The sequence below is a fragment of the Apium graveolens genome, chromosome 4, assembly GCF_009905375.1.
Source record: "Apium graveolens cultivar Ventura chromosome 4, ASM990537v1, whole genome shotgun sequence".
In the NCBI taxonomy this organism is placed as follows: domain Eukaryota; kingdom Viridiplantae; phylum Streptophyta; class Magnoliopsida; order Apiales; family Apiaceae; genus Apium; species Apium graveolens.
Window position 1 is genome coordinate 58,157,882 of NC_133650.1, and position 18,878 is coordinate 58,176,759.

The 18,878-nt window shown below is 37.1% G+C and overlaps 1 protein-coding gene across 1 annotated transcript; it reads left to right on the top strand.

The window, feature by feature from the left end:
- The first annotated feature begins 2,571 nt into the window (after window positions 1–2,571).
- LOC141718002 (DNA glycosylase/AP lyase ROS1-like) lies at window positions 2,572–10,380 on the top strand. The gene is made up of 19 exons (XM_074520331.1): window positions 2,572–2,710; window positions 3,683–4,624; window positions 4,704–5,030; window positions 5,356–5,446; window positions 5,577–5,976; window positions 6,071–6,150; window positions 6,300–6,384; window positions 6,458–6,549; window positions 6,623–6,691; window positions 6,953–6,989; window positions 7,069–7,151; window positions 8,054–8,479; window positions 8,682–8,718; window positions 8,805–8,865; window positions 8,995–9,149; window positions 9,257–9,322; window positions 9,407–9,521; window positions 9,617–9,655; window positions 9,835–10,380. Exons 1-19 carry the CDS (start codon window positions 2,674–2,676, stop codon window positions 9,936–9,938), a joined length of 3,246 nt encoding a protein of 1,081 aa, XP_074376432.1. The 5' UTR covers window positions 2,572–2,673; the 3' UTR covers window positions 9,939–10,380.
- The last annotated feature ends 8,498 nt before the right edge of the window (window positions 10,381–18,878 follow it).

Consider the following 18,878-nt stretch of genomic DNA (forward strand, 5'->3'; position numbering starts at 1 on the left):
TACATGATAAAAAGACAAACAAATAAGACAAAAATTACATGCTTCTTTATTTTTCTATCCAGCATCTTTGAATATCTTCAAGTTAGCATGGAAATGGAAATGCTTCTTTGTTCTCTAAAATCTGTAAAAGGCTACCACATTCCATTTGCATCTAATCAACCCATATTACTATCAAGTCACTATCAACTGCTATTTGAATTAAAATATATGTTGAAACTTCATTGGATCATCCTTTGAATCTGTATTTGAATCATCCGTAGAGGCTTCACTAGATCATCCTTTGAATCTATATTTGAATCATCCGTCGAGGATTCACTAGATCATCCGTTGAATATGACTTGGGTCATCCATCGAAGCCTTGTAGAATCATTCGTTGAAAGTCTTACATAGCAGTTAACTCTATTTCACTTATGCAAAATTACAAGGCATCTAATATTTACAATTAGCCAACCTATTGTGCATATCAAACTAGTAGTCAACATGAATTAGAATATCCTACAACTTCTAGGCTCTTTAAGGTATGTAGAATGTAGAAATGTGTTACAAGACTTATTGATACATAAGCTAGTCTCTCAACGGATGTTAAAGTGATCATCCATTGAAATCTACAAATTCACTAAATTTAATCTACTAAGGTGTTTTTTTAACTTATCATCAAGTACACAACATATTCCTAACACTGTTGGTCACCCAGATATTCAAGATGTGTGCTTGCCGGCAGAAGGTATGGATCCAATTGATTTCGATATGGTCTCTAACAAATCTGATTAGATAAAAGACTCGAATAGAAAATAAATAAATATTATTGAATTAGTATAGGGAAAAAGGTAGAAATAATTAATGAATAAAAGTCGACAACGATTAGATAACATTGTATTAATCTCAATAATAGAAAACAATTCATGTCTGGCCTATGTGAACACGAACAACATTATAACATATTCTACAATACATAAATCTCATTTGACATGCCTATGCCATTAATATAACAACCTTGTACTAACACTTTAATACGAGATCACTGGAATTGGACGGTGACATTATCGATTCCAAATACAACAAGTTCATTTACCTTACACCCATAAATATTAGACTAACAAAACTTAAAATTATTATCGACATATATATAACCCAAACATATACTCAAAATATCCATCATAATCAGAATAATCAAAAATTAAAAAAATATAACTGTAAACACTACATAATATTTCATCACTTAATGGTCTAGAAAATCATTGAGTGTAATCTACTTCGAGTGATATTTTTCGTACAATTCAAATAAATTATAAAGGATTATCTATTTTATTTTCTAACAAAACTCGCGCAAACTGAAATTTAAAAATCAAATCCTCTGCATTACGAAATATTGCTAGAAAATGACTCGTGCCTCGCACAGGTTATTATGTTAGTGTTTTATTAACTTCGTGTGTAGTTAAATAAAATGTCCACTATTTACGACGGTCACATATTATGTTTATCTTTAAGAATACATGTTACACTATGGTATAGTATTTCAATACATGAATAAAATGTCTAATGAATTTTATCTCCTTGTTGGCCTATTATATATAAAAGGATTTTCATATTCATAGTTCAAGAAAAAGCACCACTTATCCTTGTCGTTTTCTTTTGTTACTAAAATTACACGCTTGCTCGGTTCGATTATTCATACACCCTACTCTATTACGACATCATTTGTACTTGCTCTAACTGAGTTTGGAAAATTTTGGGGCGCTAAGCGCAAGTCTTATTGACCTATAGTCAGAGTCACCTTGATTTATCTCTTATTTTTTACTCCCTCTGTCTCACCCATTTCTTTACACTTTCCTTCTTGGGATGTCCCATCCAATTATTTACATTTCAAACCTTACCAAAAATAGTAAATGGGTCCCACCACTTTCCCACTTTTTCCCCTTTTCACACTACTTTTATTCATTATACATTAAAAATCAATGGGTCTCACTATTTCACTCATTTTTCTTTCTTTTTTTCACTACTTTTTACATATTTCTTAACCTCCTTACGCAAACCAAATGTAAACAATTGGCCGGGGCGGAGGGAGTAATTATGAAATGAATAACTTATTTAGAAAAAAGAAAAAAATAATTGTTTTGGATCTAACTTAAATTTTGATATTATATTAAATTTTCCTACTTACCGTTCAAGTTCTTTATCATTTTCTTTTGTTAGTGAAATTACACACTTGGGGAAATCGAGTGATTTCTTCTAACTTTACTCGGTTCGATTATTCATTTACTTTAACTCTGTTCCGACATCATTTATACTTACTTTAATGTAATTGAAAATTTTGAGATGCTAAACGCAAATTTTACTGATCTATAGTCAAAATTACCTTTATCTATCTCTTGTTTTTTAATTAATAAAATGAGTAGCCTATTTTGAAAAAGGAGCAAAAAAACTTGTTTTGAACCTAACTTAAGTTTCAAACATTAAAATAAATTTTTCTACTCACCGTTAAAGAAAAAACACCACTTATCCTTGCCGTTTTCTCTTGTTACTAAAGTTAGACGCTTGCTCGGTTCTTTTATTCATTTCTCTCAACTCTATTCGGACATCATTTGTACTTGCAATACTACACAGTAGACAAGACACCCAGTTTCGCACTGACCAAAATATCAAACACAATTCAGAGTTAAGGGAGAGACTTACATGCAAAACCACTTTCCAGCAGGTTCTAAAATGTCAGGTATAATTTCTTAAATTTCATTCTTTCAACTCCTATAGATTCACCCAAAGATTAAATATAACTCAAGATTCAGTGTATATATCCCAATTCTATCAATCCTACATGCTCTGCAACCATGTGTGTTAATTTCTATTTGTAAAATGGCATGTTCTTATTTATATAGTTCTTCTATTGGTAACTAATTTTTTTTGATCATTTCTATTTCAGTCTGATTATTGTTGTTCTGCATGTAAAATGGTGTTTTTCTAGCATTTTTGACCTGGTTCTGTTTTTTCTTGACAATGCTGATTCTATTTGAAAGAGGGCTTTTTACTCGCAGTTTTTTTTTCTGGTTTTATATTTCTAAGGCCATGTTTGTTTGGGGGATTATAATCTGGGGATAACTAATCCCATCAATATTAATCCTATGGATTAAATAATCATATCCTATGTTTGTTTGGAAGGATTAAGTTTAGGATTGGACTAATGCTATTAACAGGAAATCAGTTTTATGTGGAAAGTAATGGAAATGTTATGGAGATAGAGGATTCTGGTAAGGATTTAACTACACGGGGTGCACGAATTTTGGTTCTACCCACATGAATTCTGAATTAATTCATGTTATGTGTTTGTTTGCATTCCGACTTCTGGCAGATATGGTTTATTTGAAGGCAGGATTTTGACAGGGTAACTTACCCTGATAGTCATTTAGTCACACACACATGCATGCCTAATAGAGATACACTAGGCTACATGCATGCTACAATGGCAAGGGTTATAATTAGTTATGTTGCTATTCTAAAATAAATTTGCACAGTAATCAATTTTGTATGTTGAATCAATTTGCGAAGTTATATTCGACAATTATCCAAAAGTAGACAGTTGTTGTAATGTAACTAGTGTACTTTTCTTTTGCTATTGGTTCTCGAGGAAAAAAATATTCATCGAATTCAGTCAAACACTTCAAATAGATACACTCAAATGTTTGTGCAGGTATTACACATAGTAGCCCGAATCCAAGAAGTAGCACTGACGAAGTGGTTTATAAGAAAAATCAGACTGACAACAGTCAAACTGATCCAAGTTTGCAGCTTGTGGTTGCCTTACCTTCACCTGTTTCATCAACCCCATTGAAGCAGAATCGTAAAAAGAGGAGTAACAGTGCTATAAACAAGCCAGAGCAGAGTCCCAAATTGAAAAAGCACAGACCTCAGCTACTTCATGAAGAATGTACTCCAGAAATATTTACCCTGAAGCCACATGCCAGGGGAAGTTATGTTAGAAATAAAAGCTTAAAACCATTGTCCAAATATCCAAATGATGTTGGGATAGGACAAACTGCTAATAAATCATGTAAGCGAGCTTTAAATTTTGACTTGGAAAGCAAAGATAGATGCAAAATGTTGGAGGATAACGAAAATCAAGGTCTAAACTTAGATTTAGAGATAAAACAGGATGAACAGTTCGATATAAAGTATCAGAGAAGGAAAAAAAGAATGGGCATTATTGGCCTAAACATGGATACTAGTGAATCTGCCAGATGCACCGAAAATGATTGTTTATCTGTGATGGATGCATGTGTTCCATCAAGCAAAGGTTTACTTTGTGATTTCATCAAGCCTGAGAGTCATAGACAGAGGGTTTCATCAAGGCTAAGAGAGATTTTAATGGAAGATACTGGTTGTGAGCATCTTCTTTTTCGAGTTTACAGTAGGAAAGTAGAAGTAAAACAGTGCTCAGAACATAGCAATGACTGTGGAGGAAAGTCTCCAGTGATGCACAAGAAAGAGAAGACGAGTAGACAAAGAGTAACAGTTAACAGATCTTGGATGGGTGAGAAAACTGCAGAAGGTTGGCAGACAGAGTGCAATGGCGAAGAAGTAGTCAAGAAGCGACAGAGAAAATTACAACCTCTTCAATTTTCTACACCTTATTGCAAGTGCCTTTTTCTTAACTTTGCATACTGATAACTTGTGCTTGTTCAAAAACTAATAATCCTGTGTATGTAATGCAGATTTTGTAGATGTTATCATCATCATGCTTGAGTCTCTAACTATAAGTGAAAACCATGGGCAACATATTCTACAAAATGAAAATGTTAAAAGCTTGATTGTTTCATGCAAAAAAACAACCGATCTTGTAAAAAAACATAATTTACAAGCATTAATTGATATGGATGAGGACTCGGAGAGAGTTTATAATATGCTCATGTCTAATGGTGGAAATAGCTATGATGAAGAAGCAGAAGCCAACTTTGAAAAGAAGGAATATTGGGCTGCACAAAGAGCACGTACCAGAGATAGAGTGGATTCATTCATGTCTATTCTTCGTGACATTCAAGGTACAATTCATTCATTTTAGTTGTATTATAGCAAAATAATAGTGCATATATATAAATATATATCAGCACCCTCTATACCCACCACAGAGATATATTGCCAAAGCATACAGTAAGAGGATCTTTAGCAAGACGCAATTCCTTCCAAACATGCCAACACAGAGTTTTAGATTATTTCTGATTTCTATTTGAGTGGTACCAACTTTTTACTTGCTTAAGTTGGTTATCATATTATCTTAGCATCCAACTTTATACTCTTCTGCAAATGTGTCAAATGATATTGAAAAACATAATCTGTTGAAATTTACTCATAACACAAATTTTACAGGTGATAGAAGTTTTTCACAATGGAAGGGTTCAGTGCTGGACTCCATAGTGGGAGCTTATCTAACTCAGAATGTCACCGACATTGCTTCAAGGTAATCATGTAGTTGGTTGTCTCGTAAATTACTTATGCAATCCAAAATTATGATGAAAATGTTGGTAATATTTATATATTTTTGTTGTCAAAATCCTGATGATAAGGACGACACTGTTTTTGTATTCCAGTTCTGCTTTCATGTCCTTAGCTGCACGATATCCTGCACAAAATGATTATGGAAAGAGTAAATATTTAGAGCAAAATGTTATCGATCCTTCTGGAAGAAAAGATCAAGTATCATCTGGTCATTGTATCGTGCAACAAGTCAGAACATGTGAAAATACGAGTAATCAAAGTATATTCAAGTCAGAAAGTTTATCTATAAAAGATAAAGACAAGGATGAGCAGAATAAAGGAAATAACATTAGCTGGGATAACCTGAGAAAGTACTATAGTACTGGAAGAGCAAGAGATCATAAAACCACAGATGCGTTAGATTGGGAGGCTGTTAGGCAAGCTAATGTTGTTGAGGTTGCGGATACAATTGAAGAACGAGGAATGAGCAATGTGCTTGCAAAAAAAATTAAGGTCGAAAATTGTAGATTGAGTAGATTATGAAAGGCTATTCTCCGATTTAAAATTTCCTTACAAGAAGTTCTTGCAATATAATTACGTTTTGCAGGAGTTTCTTGATAGGGTAGTTGAAGATCATGGAAGCTTAGATCTCGAGTGGCTGAGGGATGTTCCACCACAGGACACGAAGTATGTCAACCACTTTTATACATCTATTATAGAATTTCACATTATGGAAAGCTATAAACAGCTAACAATGAATTGAATCTAAATTGGAATTGCAGAAATATATAAATTAATTACCACAAAGTATTGAGTTTTTACTTCTCTGCATCTAGGGACTTCTTGATGAGCATATATGGTATAGGATTGAAGAGTACGGAATGCATTCGACTTTTGACACTTCACCATGTTGCCTTCCCAGTAAGTAAGAAGTGCTAACATCTTTTGGTTTACTGAAGTACATGGCAATCAAACTGATGTTTTCTTGCAAAAGGTTGACACAAATGTTGGTCGAGTAGCAGTTCGACTAGGATGGGTCCCTCTAAAACCACTCCCAGAAGGACTTCAAATGCATCTTCTTGAAACGTGAGCATTTATTCCCAATCACTTAATGCATTACTTATAATAATATAACTAATATGATGCTCAATACATGTAGGTACCCTCCGGTGAATAGCATTCAGACATATCTATATCCTCGGCTGTGCAACCTTGATCAACAAACATTGTAACATCAGTTCATTTCGGCATTAGTTTCCTATTTCACACATTGTTTGACATATATGTATTGTGTCTGTATTTAGTTTGATTCATGCTACCAATGCTAAGATAGAACCCACAGTGTATGCTCCACATAGCTTGAAGCTCGTGTTGGCAGATGCCAAGTAGATATACGGTCATATGTTACGTGCATTATTTCAAACTATTCAGTTACTTTTGAAAACCAGCCTGTGAAACACCAAATGATTAAGCGTTAATCTCTTTGTAGGTATGAATTGCACTATCATCTAATAACATTTGGAAAGGTATGTTCTCATGTATATTTCTTTTGATTTCCTTTATTTGTATAATTTCTTCGATACTGATACATCCCACAATTTATAGGTTTTCTGTACAAAGAAAAAACCAAACTGCAACGCCTGTCCAATGAAGGGAGAGTGCAAGCATTTTTCTAGTGCAACAGCAAGGTTTGCATCACGTAATTCTGCTGAGATTGTTTACACTGTCACCGTCATACTGGTTTTTAGTATTCTGTGTATTAAAGGGTCTCCATAAACTATAACTTCTGTAGCTTTTACACCTGGATTTATGTTATTTTATACTTTAACTCCTCTTTGACTAAAGTGAGCCTTTTCTAGGCTTCTATTTCGTTGGATTTAGTTAGGTTGAAAATCTGAAGGGACGCTAGAACAAAATTAGTACCACATTACTAGTTAATCATAAATGTTGATTAATATCATACCTTCAGCAGTGCCATTCCTAGCAATACAATCTAGAGCTTAAACTCACCAATTTGAGGATGATTGCTCCATTGTCCAATCTGCCGATGCACTTCCTCGCCCTTTTAAATCTCTTTCCTTCACATTCTTTTTTTACAATATTTCCAGAATAGAGAATAGGACGTGCAGGCTTTCTCCTATTTCCCATTCCAGCCAAACAGGGCATTAGAGAAAATCCAATTTATTGAACATTTAAGATCATACTCCAATTGTGGCACATCTTTTGCAACACCTTACTTGTGTAGCAGGGACCATGTCTGAATTATTGATTTTAGTAGAGACCATACGCCAATCAAACTTTTATGCAAGATAAATTATGTATTAATTCATAAATATGCTTTTGATATTCACCTTTAAAATGTTTAAAGTGTGTGTACACGTGAAGAGAATAGTTACGATATTATTTGATTTTAAATACTTGGAAAGAAATTGCTCAAAAAAAAATATTTGGAAAGAATTTGCTCTATAGTATTTGTATTTAGTACACTTGTTTTAATAAAATATCTTCAGAACTTTAAATATTTCGGGGCCCTATTTAGAAATTAAGGGATTATTAAGAATATGATTTTCTCACTTGATGTTAACTGCAGTCATAGGCTTTCTCTACCAGCATGTGAGGAAAAAAATGTCGCTGCTGCTGGAAACCACATTGTAAAAGCAACACCACTGGAGTTGGAGTTTGATGATAAATACCAGAACCAAAATCCAGAATATGAAAGTTATAAATATGAACCATTAATTGAACTTCCTACTTCTCCTCCCCGGGAACTTGAAGATATTGAAGATCTTCTTAAAGATTCTGATCATTACAGTAGTTCTGGGGAGTCCGATGAAGAAATGCTTACTATCAGACTACATAGTAAAGTCTTAAGAGAAAGTATTCTAGAATCTGCAAATAGGAAAATTATTACAACTAAAGGAGGCATATCAGAAACTTCAGCTATTTCGGATTTGCTGGCTCCTACCCCGATGCCCATACTAAAACTTGCAGGCCGCTTAATGACTGTTCATAAAGTGTAAGTATTGCAAAAATAATATATAAGTTTATATACTAATCTCAAATAAATTTTTAATTTAAAATTCATTATCTAAGATGATTTATTCAATGACATATTAAAAAGTTAAAAATTAATATCCAAGTTACAGTAATAGCAATCATGTAAATTTGTCTATTATCATTGGATTAAAATTCTTTTTTGTCTGTGTACTGTATTGCAGCTTTGAGCTTCCTGATTCACATTCTATATTGGAAGGAGTAAGTATATTAAATCATCTGTTTTGAAATACATGCTATCATCATAGATTCTAACATTTGTATGTGCGATTTTGAATAATGTACAGGTGGACAGCAGGGATCCTGATGATCCATCTCCATACCTATTTGCAGTGTGGGAAGATGAAGGTGAATGCTCAATCATTGTTTAAATGTGCACTGATGTGCAGTTACTTGCCAAGATAATTTCATAGTATCTTATGAATGATAACACTATGCTTACAGTTCAGTAATTAAAACTTTTGTTTACTGTTGAAGGGGTGTTATCTAGTGAACAGAGAAGTCTAATTTCAGAAATATCAGAAGATTGCAGATCCCTAAAATCAGAAGTCTGCCATGAAATTGTATGCTGCTGCTCTACATATAGTAACATTAAGAAGCGGAGGTTATCAACTATTTGTGGAACACTTCTGGTGAGTAAAAATATAAATACATTCAAGGCTTGACAATTGAAGTTTATATGTTAGTAGATTGTAATCACCCTTATATGAAGACTGACATTGATCTGAGCTTGAATTAGATCCCAGTTCGTTCAGCAAATCGTGGAACCTTTCCACTTAATGGAACATACTTTCAGGTTAATGAGGTGTGTGGTGACTTTTTTACTTACAAGTTGATGAATCACTTATGGATTTCCACCTTAGTTACTGAATCATAGATTTTTGTTAAGGTATTTGCTGATGATGAATCTACTAAGACTCCAATTGACGTTCCAAGACAATGGTTATCAGGTCTTCCAAAAAGGTTCCTATACTGTGGAAGAACTACAACAACAACATTCAAAGGTCAATTAAAATTATAAATGTTAAAAAAAAAATTAAACTGAGCAGCTTTAAACCATTACAAGAATTTTGACTTGCATACTTCTAATTTGAAACAGGCTTAAGTATTGACCTTATTCAGCATGCCTTTTCTAAAGGTACTAAACCATCCTTTTCTCTCCATAGAAAAGTGTTTCCGAGAGAAAACAAATAAAATAAGTAGACCAAACACCAAGTCATTCAATTTGTTTGATATAATGTGATGGACTAAGATATGCAAAATCTGAAGCGTGTTTGTATTCTGTTTGGTTGAGTATATAGTAATTTCTGCTTGCAGGGTTTTTTTGTACTCGAGGATTCAACAGGAAAAGTAGGTATATTACTAATCTTGGGGATCGATTCCACATCAAAGCAAACAAGTACAAAGCGAACAAGCCATAAACAGTTAAGACATTGTGTTTCGGGATAGCACGAATTGATATATGCATATATATGAAGATGTTAAAAGTAGGATTACAGTGTTTTGATTGAAATATCAAGAGTTTCCATGGATGTTCCAGTGACTAAGTCGATAAAACTTCTAAAAAGCAGACGTTTAGATGGTTCTCGAAACATATATTTTGGTGAATTATCAGCGCTCAGTTTGGATCTTTTACCTTTATTGTACACATATCTTAGAATCACGCGGATTAAATCATGTGGTTATATGATCATTATCTCTCGGTTGGTACTTGTATATCCGGTAAAGATTTTAAAGTTACACTGATTTTGGCCCTTCTTCATATGTTACCTGAACTGAGAAACTCTAGTCAGTTAAAAACTGTAGTGTGTGTGTGCATATTTTGTAAATTACAAGTTACAACCAAAGACATCCCTGTATATGTTTAGTGCAAATATGCAGCATACACTACAACCCAACGATAATTGAATTCTCTTTGGAAAAGATCGATGGGGATGATTCTAAGATTAATAAAACTTTGAAAAAACGCCAGATATAGCCGATTTATTATCAAATTATACTAAAATGACAACTACGTATGCAAAAACTGGCCCAATATGACTGATCTAATCTGCCGTTCTTGAATACGTATTATATCCCCCTTTTCCCCTCACTCTGCGTCCCTTCCCCGTATGCATACAATATATAAATATATATATATATATGATATCCTTCCATACTTTCACCCATCAACAACAACAGCGGTAAACTATACAAACATCAGTATCACAGATGTAGCAACAATCATCAAAACCCAAAAATTTATATTTGTAAGGATACCCCAATTTATATTTCTAAGGATACCCCAATGTATTTGTAAGGATACTGATAACTCCGGTGAGCGGGGCGGCTCCTTCCGACGTCGTGTCTGGACCTTCTGGGTGTGAATGAGGTATAGTTGTTGTTGGGCGCCTGCAAAACAACACCGGAGGGGGGTTTTGTCTCCGCGGCGCCTCCGGTGTGAGAATAAGAGCCTGGTTGGGGAAGATGAAGATAGAGAGGACAGGGGTGGCTGTGTGTATGAGAGTGTGTAATGGAAAAATGTATCTAACCCTTAAACCCTTCATCTTTGGGGGTATATATAGCCTAAAGGTAGGGTTTGGGGGTTGGTACCTCTAGATCAGGGCCGTTGGTTACTGGATGCGGAAGACGCCTGACTTGAGTGGATTGCGTACACGTGTCCAGGCGAGGACCACCTTCAGGGTGTCTTAACGGTCCTCTAACACGCGCCGTATTTGTCTAATATGCTGGTTGTTGATAACTGTCATCGTCACGTGTCCACGTACCCCTCTTTGGCGGGTTGCGGGGCGCACATGTGCTTGCTGGGACCCCTCTCAGGGTGATCTTGGTTCTGGGCTGGATCCGGGTAGGCAGGTGATCCAGGTCATGGGCCCCGATAGGCAGGTGATCCAGGTCATGGGTCGGACCCTGTGATCCAGGTCATGGGCTGGACCCTGGTAGGCAGGTGATCCAGGTCATGGGTTGGACCCTGGTAGGCAGGTGATCCAGGTCATGGGCTGCGCCCTGGTAGGCGGGTGATCCTGGTCATGGGTTTCAGCCAGGTTGTTTATATCCTATTATTTGGCCCCCACTCCCTTATGTAGATTCTCTGGATGAGGGAGTAGAGTAGCTCCACATAGCTGATGTTTTGGTAAAAAATTCTGCTCTTTGCTGCCCCCCAATCCGGGTCTGGTGTAGTAGAGGAAGATCCGGATTACGGTAGAAGAATTTTGCTGCTTTAGAAAAATTTCTTCTCCCTGGTTGTTCCTCAATCCGGATCTGGTGTAGTAGATGTCAATCCGGATTGAGGTAGAAGAATTTTGCTGCTTTAGAAAAAATTTTGCTTCCTTGTTGCCCCCCAATTCGGATCTGGTGTAGTAGATGCCAATCTGGATTAAGGTAGAAGAATTTTGCTACTTTAAAAAAAAATTATGCTTCCTGGTTGTCTCCCAATCCGGATCTGGTGTAGTAGATGTCAATCCGGATTAAGCTAGAAGAATTTTGCTGCTTAAGAAAAATTTTTGCTTCCTGGTTTCCCTTCAATCCGGATTTGGTGTAGTAGATGTCAATCCGGATTAAGGTAGAAGAATTTTGCTGCTTTAAAAAAAAATTGCTTCCTGGTTGCCCTTCAATCCGGATCTGGTGTAGTAGATGCCAATCCAGATTGAGTAGAAGAATTTCGCTGCTTTAAAAAAAATTCTGCTTCCTGGTTGCCTTCCAATCCGGATCTGGTGTAGTAGATGCCAATCCGAATTAAGGTATAACAATTTTACAGCTTTAGAAAATTTTTTGCTTCCTGGTTGCCCCCCAATCCGGATCTGGCGTAGTAGATGCCAATCCGGATTAAGGTAGAAGAGATGGGTTGCCTTGTGAAAGAATTATGCTTCTTGAGGGTTACCGATCCGGGTTCACAGGGATCTGGTTAGGGGTTACTGATCCGGGTTGGGGACTCTGGATTCTGAAAAATGCGGAATTTGTAATGTTTTTGTTCAGTTGTTTCCCTCCCACGATTTTGAATTGTGGGGCAGTTAATAATCCTTGAAACTCGCCCTACAATCATTACGTGGTTTAATGGGGTCTTAACTGTGCACATATATCTGTATATATGTGTTATTTTTTATTTCTTTTTTGTAACTGTTGCCCGGACCAACCACGCCCTGCCACGTGGCAGGGGCCGTTCACTTCTCGCCTTTAAAAAGCGGTGTCTTCTTTCTCTTTCATTCTTTATTCATATCAAGAAAAAACCAAAGGTCACCATTTTTTTTCTTCCATCGCTGAGGTTTTCCGAAGTCACCTTGAGGTTTTGAAGGGTTGGATCTTGCTCTTTTCTTCCGCTGTTCTCTATTCTTCCATCGTGTCATCGAATCTGTAAGTCCTCATTGCCCTTTCACCGTTCTTTATTTTCGATTTTTCGTATTTTTTCTCCAAGTTTTCGCATGCTTCGAAGTAATCGGTAGATTTATGTGTTTTTTGGTTCGTTTCTGTAGAGGGTTTCTTCGTTTTTGCTTGGGTACGCATAGATCTGTTTGTTTTGCTGTGTTCTTGGTATGTTTTTTTCTCGAAAGGTTGGGTTTTTAAGTTCGATTTTTCTGGGTTTTTTGGGCTTGTTCTTCGTGTTCTTGCCTAAAATATATGTATGTATATGTGAAAACCACATATTTTGCTGTTTGATTCTTGGTTTATTTGTTTGTGGTTAAGTGTTTTATTTTTATCCGGGTAAGGGGTGCATACCCCGATCCAGATCAGGTCGCTTGGGTAGGATTGCATGTGATAGAAGTTTTTAAGTCTGATATTGGTTGTTTACATCCGGATTTATGTCAAGGTTCAGGATCCGGATTTATGACTGTCCCCTTCTACCCGGGTCGTGCTTAAATCTGGTATTTTGGTATGTCTTAGGGGTCTCTTTGTTTTCATAGTATATGTGATCCGGGTCGTTGATGATTTTCCGGGTTGGACTTGCATTAGCGGTTCGGATCATTAGGTTATGATGAAACTAACATAACGTCCCTGATCCGGACCGCTTAGAAAAAACTTAAAAATTGTAGGAATCCAGACTAACTCACCTTGATTTTAATATATGGTCCGGATCAAGAAGCTTTCTAGAAGAGCTTTCAACTGTTACCCTGGTCTTTCAAGTGAGAAAAGTGATCCGGATTCATCTGAGAGGACGCAGATTCGTGTAGAGATGGGTAAGAAGGCCTCTCCTTCCACTGAGATAATCTCAAAGTTCAGGTACAAAAAGCTCCCAGAAAATTCGGTCATTTTCACACCCGAGGGCTACTGGACAGATGTAAAGTACCACTTTATTGTGAAGCCCATATAAATTGATAACGAAGTCTATTATGGGAGGGTTAGGTATGATAGGCAGCATAACGGTCACCCCGGGGTGTATAACCAGGAAGCTCTTGGGAGGGCGTTCACCGAGTTCCCTATAAGTCGGGATCATTATTAGCTGAAGGACTTATTTTCCGAGGCGGACCCGGCTGATATGGACGAGGCTGTCCGGGTTGCGTTCCAGTTAAATCCTGATATTAAGTGGAGGTGGTCGGAACCACATGAAAGGATTTACCACCGCCCAGAAGATGGATTCGTCCCGGTCTGGATGGAGCACCTTAGGTCTGAATGGAGGCCCCACTGCCATACGTTCGTCAAACACCTCTGCAAGCATGTGTATAAGATATCCCCGATGCAGATCACGCCCAATGGGATCAAGTCCATAACCTGGTTCATTTCCTGCTGCAACAAGTCCGGATTCATGCCAACCCTGAAGTTGTTCCACCAAATCTTCTATCTTTCCAAATCTAGCCAAAAGCCCTTTTAGGAGATTAGGTTCTGGGCCTCGGAGTGTGGGTATGCCCTGGGTAGAGCCAAACCTATAATGCATCATACCTCCTTGAAGTTCTGAAATGGGGAGATTATTCTGCTGAAGGGATACGATCTGCCTTATCTCCCCTACTTTACAATGGAAGGTGTTCAGACCAAGTTTAGTCCGGCTGTACTTGAAGGTCGGGCCTTGTCCCAAATGAGGTCCTTATGTGATTCCCTCGGATTCCAGCCGACCTGGGATACTTTTATGAACCACAAACTGCTCTTTAAACTTGGTTGTAAGTTTTTAAATATATAGATCCGGGTCATTTCCCCTTAGAATTTATCTTGCTTTGCTTCTTGCTTGATCTGGTTTATATGTTTCTTTTAGTTTTACCTTTTTGGTTGCTTGGTCCGGATTACTTGCTCCGATTGTTGATCTGGATCCTTACCCTGTTTGCCTTGTAGTTTAACATCTTATTGGCTATTGATCCAGGTCTCCTGCTTCGTCCGTTGATCCGGATCCTGGCCCCATTTCTCTTAAATATTATTCGTTTATATGTGCATGATCCGGATCTCCTGTTCTGCTTAGATTTGCTTTTTCTACTTGCATTTTACTTGTAATTTATTTAGAAAACATGCTGGCCCTTGATCCGGGTCTCTTGCTTCGCTTGTTAATCCGGATCTCAGTCCTATTTGCTTCTGAATTGTACTTTTTCTATAAAATTTGTTTTGTCCCAATCCGGATCCTTTATTCTGGATTTAGATACGGATCCTCTTATTCCGGAATTTGACCTCCTTTTCTTGTGCTTCCACAGGTCTGCCTCATTTTAACTGTGACTTTCTCGGAACCACGTCTTCTTCCGCTTATACTGCAGCATTCAATACTCTTGGCCTAGCCTTAAAAACCACTAAGGGGGCCCCAGGACCTGGATTCGGGTCTGCTGACATCGAGGGTGGAGTCGAATCTTCTGTTCCCCAGAACGTCTCGAATCCGGGTCATGATGCAAGGGACTCTGAGCTCGAGGTCCAGGAGATTCCGGATAACGAGGATCACCCAAGGAAGAAAAGGAAGACTATCCCAACCAAGCCTCCCGGGGCAAAGCTGCCATCTCCAGTCGGGTTATTTGTGACTCGGAAGGAAAAGGCCCAGATGGGGATTTTGTGAAGGTTGGGACCAAGTCCCTGGTTGATTTAGCTGGATTCATGTCTAGCATCCCCTCTGAAGATGACTGGGATAAGGTAGAGGGCTCCAGAATGGCTGCTGCTTTCAAGAGGGTAACTGGCCAATGGCGGCAGGTAAACTTCAATTATTTTTTGGTTTTCCATACGGATTGCATTTCCTAAGTTTCTCCTTTGCATTCCAATACTTAGTCTCTTCTCTGACTTATTCCAGGTTGGGAGCGCCATATCCATTTGCTCGGATATTGCCTTCACAGAGGTGCGGGAGGCCAACAACCGGACCCGGGTTGAGAAGATTCGAGCTGATGGTTTGAAGGATGAGTTGGATGAGGCCCGGGAGGGCTTCAAGACTGTCGAATTCGGGTTCAATGAGGCGAAGCTCAAAGCTGACCTGGCCGCGAAGGAGAATCTGGATAAGGTGGCTGTCATCGCCGAGTTCAAAGCCAACGATGTTTATAATTTTGAGATCGCCCAAGCCGGGGTTCCCGGGGTTCCCAAGGTTCTCAGGGCTTGGATCGTGGCGGAGAGGCACATCAAAACTGATCCCCTGACCAACTGGGGTAGCTTTATTCAGGAGTTTCTTGTCGCCAAATCCGCTGTTGAGCAGGATCAGGGTGAACCGGAACCTTATGATCGTCCTAGCCACAGTTTCCTTTAGATTTGCTCCGGCTTTGATAAGCTTCTCAGGCCTTGCCCATGTAATTTTCATCTTAGGATTTCTGATTCTCGTACTTTGTTCCGAACTATTTGTAATATTTGGACCTATCCAGATTAGTGGCAATCAGAATCTTGCTTTTAATTAGACTGTTTTCTTGATAATTTGTTTGTTTAGAAGATGTCTTATTTGTTTAAGCTCTTGATCCGGGCTAGAGGGCCTACCCGGGTGAGTTTGCTTTGCCGCTTGATCCGGATCCTGGCTTGGATTCTACCCGGAGTTGTGGCTGGCACTTGGAAAATATTGTGCAAAAATGATTTTAATCCGGCTTGTGGCTATGGCCCCCAACCCGGATTGGATTTATAATCGGGTGGTTCCGGGTATGAAGCCTTATCAGGGTTAATTTTTGCTTTTCATATTACCTTTTAATTCGGGTATGATACCATATCCGGATTGATGATTGCTTTTGCTTCTTTGCGTACTTAGAGAATAATCCAAGTACATAATGGTTGTTTTTAACCCGGATTTGTATGCTTATCCGGGTTAATATTTGGTTTTCATATTGGCTTTCAATCCGGGTATGACACCATATCCGGAGTGTCATTTGCTTTTGCTGCTTTATGTACTTAGAGAATAATCTGAGTACATAATAGCTGTTTTCAATCCGGATTTGGATGATTATCAGGGTTGATTTTTGCTTTTAATTTTGGCTTTCAATCCGGGTATGCTTACAATCCGTATTGATGTTTGCTTTTTTTGCTTTATGTACTATAATCTTAGTGTATAATAATTGCTTTTAAGCCGAATATGACGCCATACCCTGATTGATGATTGCTTTTGCTTTTAATATTTGTTTTTAATCCGGGTGTGCTGACAATCAGGATTGATGTTTGATTTTAATATTTGCTCTATGTACTTAGAAATTTTCTAAGTAAATAGTGGTTGCTGTTAATCCGGATTTGAATATTTATCCGGATTTTCTGCTTTTGGTTTTGGCTTCCAATCCGGGTATGAGACCATATCCGGATTGTTTTTTGTTTTCTTTACTAGTAAGGTAAAAGAAATAATAACTTTCTAAGAAAGGAAAATTCTTTTCATTATCTTGAAATTTTCTTCATACAAAATATTGGATCATAGATTGGTTGCTTGCCATAAGCTACAAGTTTTTTGGTTGCTTTTTGTTGCTTTTTCAATTGGTAGAATTTTCTGAGTCTAAGTCCATGCCAAGTGTTCGGGATCTCGGATTCATCCATGTTCATGAGCTTGTATGTGCTTGTTGGATTTTAATCGCAGCGGGGCATGGCAAAACACTTTTACACATATAAAATCCAAATAAAAGCATATAAATCGTGGTAAAAATATAGGGATCGAATCTAACCTTTAAAATAATTCGGAGACAACGATCAGAGATCCTTAGCAGTTGCTCCTCAAGTGTGAAGCACTCCACCGGTATCCACCAAGAAAACGATGTTAAGGAGGGGGAAGGAGGTGGAGAGAATTGGGTTTTCCAAACTTTTTGGGTTTTTGGGGTTCAAATAAAAATAGGGTCTATAATAGTATATTTATAGGCAAAATTTTCAGCTGAAATTTTTCCCATAAATATTATTATTATTATCCCATTTATTATTCTCATTAATAATTAAAACACCTTTTAATTATTAATCCTTTTTCTAAACACTTTAGAAATAATTCTCTCTCTTGGTTTAATTTCCAAAAATTAAATCCTTAATTAATAATATTAAGAAGTTTTCTTAATTAATTTATAATCAATTAAATCTCATTTAATCAATTATTAAATTTGCCAATTAATTATTTATTTCACAAATAAATAATTATTAGCCATTATTAATTAATTCCTCCACCATTAAATCATTCTCTTTTTATGGTGTGACCCTGTAGGTTCAATATTAAGCCGGTAGTAGAAATAAATAATAATAAAACTATTTTATCATTATTTATATAAATTCTCTAATTTATTAAATATGATTAATTAATTAATCACATTTATTCTAAATCGTGAGGGATACTTCTCAGCATATCGCGACTATCCGGATAATATGAATTCACTGCTTAGAATACCAAGAACATATTCAGTGAATAGTTACCATACAATAAACTCCTTCTACCCTACAATGTCCCGATTAAATACAAGGCATGGATCTCGTGTCAAGCCTATCTAATTTAATCACTTGCTTACCATTTACTATGCTTAGTTCTATGCAAATTAGAAACTCCTTTCTAATTTCATTCACTCTGGCCAGAGGTTCCTGAACTAGCATAAGTGGATCAGCCTTGAACATTCGCTTCCTTCACTGGAAGGGGTAGATCCTTTATTGATCATACACTATCTCCGTGTACAAATTCATATACCCAGTAGAGCCCTAATAATTGTCCCTGGAGACTAAGAACTAAACCAAAGCATAGTTCAGTGTACACAAGATGACTATGATGACCTCAAGTCTAAGGATACTTGTACAACTATCACTATGTGAACAACTGCTGACACGTGAGTGAACTCCATCAGTTGTTCAGCCGGGCGAGTCATGTTCAGTGAACTTATTCTATAATAAGCACCTACATACTAGCTATAGTGTCACCACACAAATGTCTATGAGAACAGACATCCTTCATAATGAAGCAAGCATAGTATGTACCGATCTTTGCGGATTATTAATTACCAGTTAGTAATCCTACGACCAGGAACTATTTAAGTTTAGAGTTATCATCTTTTAGGTCTCAC